This window comes from Sinocyclocheilus grahami, unplaced genomic scaffold (assembly GCF_001515645.1).
Source record: "Sinocyclocheilus grahami isolate Dianchi unplaced genomic scaffold, SAMN03320097.WGS_v1.1 scaffold124.1, whole genome shotgun sequence".
Classification (NCBI taxonomy): domain Eukaryota; kingdom Metazoa; phylum Chordata; class Actinopteri; order Cypriniformes; family Cyprinidae; genus Sinocyclocheilus; species Sinocyclocheilus grahami.
The window spans coordinates 2,320,627-2,326,909 of NW_015505303.1; the positions used below are offsets into that span (position 1 = coordinate 2,320,627).

The 6,283-nt window shown below is 39.0% G+C and overlaps 1 protein-coding gene across 1 annotated transcript; it reads left to right on the plus strand.

Annotated features, from left to right (window-relative positions):
* Positions 1-3,003: 3,003 nt before the first annotated feature.
* LOC107590109 (olfactory receptor 52L1-like) lies at positions 3,004-3,954 on the plus strand. The gene is made up of 2 exons (XM_016278720.1): positions 3,004-3,351; positions 3,481-3,954. Exons 1-2 carry the CDS (start codon positions 3,004-3,006, stop codon positions 3,952-3,954), a joined length of 822 nt encoding a protein of 273 aa, XP_016134206.1.
* Positions 3,955-6,283: the final 2,329 nt, after the last annotated feature.

Sequence of the window (6,283 nt, forward strand, 5' to 3'; positions counted from 1 at the left end):
CAGAGAATATGTGCCGTTCATGCAGTGTTAGAAAGCTCCGTCAGTTCTTTTACTTTCATTTTCTCTAATGACTGACATTCACCGGCATAACTCTTGCGCACAGTTTGCATGTTGCTTGCTTGTGTTGCTTTACCCCTCCCCATATTAGGTACTTTTTTTTAGGTTTTTAATGTTGATTTTTTTAATGTTAATGAAAGTGACACCAAAAAACAGGAACATTATTAGGAAATCCTTGGGGTGCTGTGCCAGGGCTAAGCAAGTTTCTGATGGGGCTATAGCCCCATCAAGCCTCGCCCTAGCGCCGCCACTGCCCTGAAGATATGAATGTAAATGTGCCAATGTTTGATTACACTGGCTGTTGTCTGTATCGTGGCAGTTCGAATATGAAATATATTCATTTGAAATAATGTTCAAATATGAACCATTAACTGTTTGTCACAACACACACACAAGGAATACAGGAACTAAGGAGCGAGGAGACGAGGAATATACGAAAACAGTCTTTAATCCATGGGAAACAGGGTACATCAACCCTGGAGACAGTAGGAAACACATCCATGTAACGAGTAGACCCGACAAAGGGACAACAGAACAGGAAGAAACGAAATACAAGGCATAATTACAAACACAGGTGAATGGAATAAACAATTAACTAAACAAGGACAGGAAAATGACCAAATATGGAAACACAGGAAGGGACACGAGGAGCAAAACATGGACCAGAGTCTGACATAACTCCCCCCCCTCCCGGAAGGCACGTCCCGCACCATATAACGCTCTGGAGGCCTCTATGAGCAGGGTTACCGGACGGAAGGCCTACAGGGCGGCGCCCGTTCTGGGATCCATGGCGGATCTGGCAGTTCGGGGCGCCATGGTGGATCTGGCAGCTCTGGGCGCCATGGCGGATCTGGCAGTTCGGGGTGCCATGGTGGAGCAGGTGACTCGGGAGGCCATGGTGGAGCAGGGAGCTTGGGGAGCCATGGCGGAGCAGGGAGTTCAGGAGGCCATGGCAAAGCAGCCTCCGAGCCAGCGGCCCCAACCCCCGCCCTGGCCTCTACGGCTGGAGCCCTACTACACCCCCCCCACAAAAAAAAATACTTGGGGAAGATTTCGGGCTCTGAGGCCCTCCGTGGGCTATAACCGGGGACTGGAGCCATCCATGGGCTTGACTGGGAATCTGGAGCCCTCCCTAGGTTTAAATGGGGATAAGGAGCCCTCCCTGGGCTATACTCAGGAACAGGAGCCCTCCGTGTGCTATACTCGGGAACAGGAGCCTTCCATGGGCTATACTCGGGAACAGGAGCCCTCACTGGAGTGAGCTCTGGGGCTGGAGCTGACACTGGAGCGAGCTCTGGGGCGGCCGGCAGGTTTGACTCCGGAGCGGTCGGCGGGCTTGGGGGAGCCATGGCCGGCGGGCTCGACTTCGGAGTGACCGGCAAACTTGACTCTGGAGCGGCCAGCGGGCTTGTGGGAGCCGTGGCCAGCAGGCATGACAACGGCGCAGCCGGCGAACTTGACTTCTGAGCGGACGGACTTGTCTTTGGCGCGGCCGGCGGGCATGACAACATCGGGAGAAGGGGTGCCGCTTACTGTCTTGGTCGGGTCTTCTGTCACGACACACACACAAGGAATACTGGAACTAAGGAGCGAGGAGACGAGAAATATATGTAAACAGTCTTTAATCCATGAGACACAGGGTACATCAACACTGGAGACAGTAGGAAACACATCCACGTAACGAGTAGACCTGACAAACGGACAACAGAACAGGAAGAAACTAAATACAAGGGATAATTACAAACAAAATTACACAGGTGAACGCAATAAACAATTAACTAAACAAGCCCAGGAAGGCACACGAGGAGCAAAACACGGACCAGAGTCTGACAATGTTAAATGTATTTTGTGCACACTGGAAAACTTAATGATTTTGTGCCACAGGTATATATGTTTTACTAATATGTAATTGAATATGAGAAATTTCATTTACATCTCATCCAGCAGTTCTTTAACTTCAGATATTTCATTTCAGATCTTCAATATCTTAATGCAAGATATTTCAAATGAATATATTTAATTTTCAAACTGCCACAATACATACAACAGCCAGTGTAATCAAACATTGGCACATTCACATTCATCTCTTCAGGGGGAAACATAATGCACATTTAAGGCCACTCCCTGGATATTTCACTTTGAAAGTGCAGTAAAATATGCAAGAAACAACTAAATGTCATTTTGCAGAAATACCGTAGTAGGGATGGAAACTTGTCAGCTTTCGGCAAAAAATTCTGTTTTGAATCCAAAATAGTTCATCTGTGTGGTGTAGATCCAAGTTTTTGAAAATGGGGGATGTTTTTTTTTTTTTAGTTCAGTAAAAATCAAAACCATGGAGTCTACAAGTCTACAAATCAACACAATCGAGAGTCTTGCTGCTCATGGCAACAAATGCTATGAATCAGTTTTCCCTATTGGGTTAATGAAAAGAAGACTCATATAAACCCCACATTAAAAGATAAGGGCCATAAAATGTTTATACAGACAACTGTTTGACTAAATCATTGTAAGGAGGATCTTAAGGAGACTGAGGCAAGATGCAGTATTTACATTTAAATGTTAACATTAATGTTTATAGACTGCTGTCAACTGATATTTCTTTACATAAAGCAACATTTTGTTTGTGCATCTATAAATCAGGTACCTTGTGAACATATGTAGTTAACATTTTTCTTTATTGCTTTTGTTTTGTTTATTATTACTGTAAAGTTTTTACTTTTTTGAGTATTGTTGTCAGGTTATGTACTGTAGTAACAGCAAGCAATGTATATTGTAAAACATGCTCTACATATGATGTTGTACATGTTAAAATCAGGCACAATACAATGGAAGGGCTTTATTTTGAAAAAATGCAATATATTAAATTAAACAATTTAAGTAAATATATTATTAATCAATGTGATATCTGTTTGTTACTGTGTTTGCAGTTCTTGTGTACAACAAGCAATGGACAACCTCACATTTAGACACAGCATTCTCCTTGTGGAGGGACTCAAAGTTACACATCAGTCCTCCTACCCTGTTTTTATTGTGCTTTTCCTAGCTTATATTTTTACAATTGTATCAAACATTACACTTATATTTATGATTTCAACAGAGAAGAATCTGCATGACCCTATGCATTTTCTGTTCTGTAACTTGCCAATAAATGATGTAATAGGGACCACTGTCATTTTGCCACGCTTAATGCAAGATATTTTGAGAGAAGCCTCAGAGCGTTATATTACATATATGGAATGTGTTATTCAAGCTTATTTTGTGCATGTATTTACAGCGGCATGTCACTATGTGTTAATGATCATGGCCTTTGACAGATATGTGGCTATATGCAATCCATTGAGATATTCTGCTATAATGACCAATAAAATGGTTATTAAACTATCAGCATTAGCCTGGGGGCTGGCAGTACTTGTGGTGACAATTATGATAGGTCTGACTCTTCGTCTGTCTCACTGCAGATCAACAATTGAAAACCCTTTCTGTGATAATGCCTCACTTTTTAAACTGTCCTGTGAAAATGTAGCTATTAACAACGCATTTGGAGTTATTTATTCCGTAATTGTAGCCTGTCTGTCAGCAGTGTCTATATTTATAACATATGTCAATATTGCTGTTCTGTGTATAAGGAGCAAAAACAAAGCACTCAACAGCAAAGCCATAAAAACCTGTAGCACCCATTTAGCTGTTTATTTAATCATGTTTATTTCTGGAGCCATTTTTATTTTTCTTCATCGTTTCCCTGAATACTCTGAAAGTAGAAAACTAGGTAGTATAATGTTTCACATTATTCCACCAGGATTAAATCCCTTAGTATACGGTTTACAAACCAAAGAGATAAGACATAAGATTGTTAAAGTTTGGAATAGAAAAATAGGGAATTCTTTAATTTATTATTAAATTTTATAACATCAATTTGACTGAAAAGTCTATATTAAACAGTAATGTATTATGTATTGTGTGTTATTTTCTTCAGTGATAGAAAATGTATTGTCAATAAAACATTTTTTTTATTTTTTTTATTATTATTAATAATTTAATATTTTTTTTAATTATGTGCATTAATCTTACACTTGATTTTAACTGGAAATATATGTAGCCATGAAATTAAGTGTTTCTCTTTCTTTTTCCACTTAAAGACAAATATGAGCATATTGACACTGGAACATTATTAGGACAGTACTTATGTGAAAGTGATTTAACAGCGTGAACTCAACAGATAAACGTTTAAATTTGACTTTAAAATATTTTATACCGAATATATACAACAGTTATTTTATGGAAAAACTACATCCCCATATGTTTGTTCCTATTCCTCCATACATAATATCTTGAATTAATGTATATTGTAGGGGTTTCTAGCATGTAGAGTCTTCAAATCCCTCTCCAGACACATTTGATCTAAACATGATCGTACCATGAACTTCAATTGCCAGACTACTTTATTGAGGACTGATGTTTACATTAGGTGTTAGCTTCCTCTAAATTTATGCTCTACTAATTTGTACTTAACTCTCTTCTTTGGTGCAACAAATGTGGACGTGTAGTAGGTTTATCCAATGGCATTTCTGTTTAAGCTGCACAAACTATTACAAAATGCAAATTCCAAACTCAAAAAAATATATATATATATTTTGCTTTATTGATATCTGTTGACACTAGTGAGCTGTTGATGCAGTATCCATATGTCTTATGCTGAAAAACAAAATACAGTTTTCATGGGGTGTGCTAACTATTTCACAACCTCTGTATATGATTTATTTATGAATTAATGAATTATTTATGTAAACATTAAACTAATTTAACTTCTACAAAGGCATAGTTTATACTTTTATTTATTTATTCATTCATTCATTTCTTTTTTTTGGGGGGGGGGGGTTATAAACTAGGGGTATTACCAAGGTTTTTTTCGTAAACAAAAAAATAAAACTAAGACTAAAACGATTGATGGAAAAAACAATTTCGTAAACTGAAATAAAATAAAAACGTCAAAATATTTGAAAAACGAAACGAAACTAACAACAGTTATTGAAAAACGAACTAAAATAAAATAACAATTATAAAAAAATAAATAATCGTTTTCGTAATCATTACGTTCTCACCCTTTGGCGGAAAAATATATGAGCTGTGTGGAGGTTTAGGGAAATAGCCAACCTGTAATGGTGCATCACGCACATGGGGTTATCTGACGGAGAGACGCAAAGCAGTTTAAAGCCTGCACGGGTCCTGTTTGGTAAACGTGCACCAGTACTTAACAGAACACCCGACCCATTATCTGACTGCAGCACTAATTTAATTCTGTACCAGACCAGAGCCGTTTGACATAAAGACCGCAAGTCGCGACCCGAACCGCACTCGCATTAAATCTATTACATCAGGTAAGCAAGATTATTTATTTTATCATGTAACACAAGCAATCAAACCATCATCAGGCATTCCAAGTTGGTGCTTTTAAGAAAAACAGACATGCAGCGCAACATGATAATTAACAGAAAAAAATATGAGAACGTGCATCCTTTCTGAAAACAATACAAAACTTTTGCATCTTGACAAAACATTTTTACAAAACATCTTGTGATCACTCTGCCAGGCTTTTGAACAAATGTGCATTGGCTAAATCACATCATACACACGCTTATAATTCTTTATAAATGAAAAGAACATTCAAATATGAGCATTTACCGTTAAATGCGATTGTCGTCAGGGGCGGACTTACCCATTAGGCAAAGGTAGGCGACCGCCCCCAAAAGCCAAAGGCCCCCTAAAATGCTTTTCATATGCGCATTAAGCGCTGGCACGCGAACGTTTGCTGTTTACGGTGTTTATTACCACGACAACCGTCCGAGTCAGTGGCGCCTGCAGGTGTACAGCTGTACGCACTGTGAGTACCATGAGCGCTCAGACTGACCTGAGATTTGCCCCGCAAACATTTCAGCAGTTATTATAGGCCTGCGTGTCCCGTATTTCTGTCGACTGAACCCATGCCGTTAATTATGAATGTATCAATAGTCTTTTGCATGCCAAAGTCAATTTCTGCATAGAAATATTACGCCAAATAGAAGCAGAAAATCGTGCTATACATGAGATCGGGTTCTACAACAATGAATTTGTTGGCTATTTTACAAATGGGAATACAACGAATTCATGACAATGTTTACATTCAAGCTACCCGTAAAATTTATAGTGAAAAGTACTTTAAAAGCGTCTGGAATGCAATAAAGTAATTTTA

What these genes read in the sequence shown, in the direction of transcription:
- LOC107590109 (XM_016278720.1), top strand. Translation starts at nt 3,004, where the DNA reads ATGGACAACCTCACATTTAGACACAGCATTCTCCTTGTGGAGGGACTC. An exon ending in CGGCATGTCACTATGTGTTA is followed by an intron (nt 3,352 to 3,480) that starts ATGATCATGGCC and finishes GTGGTGACAATT; the next exon opens with ATGATAGGTCTGACTCTTCG.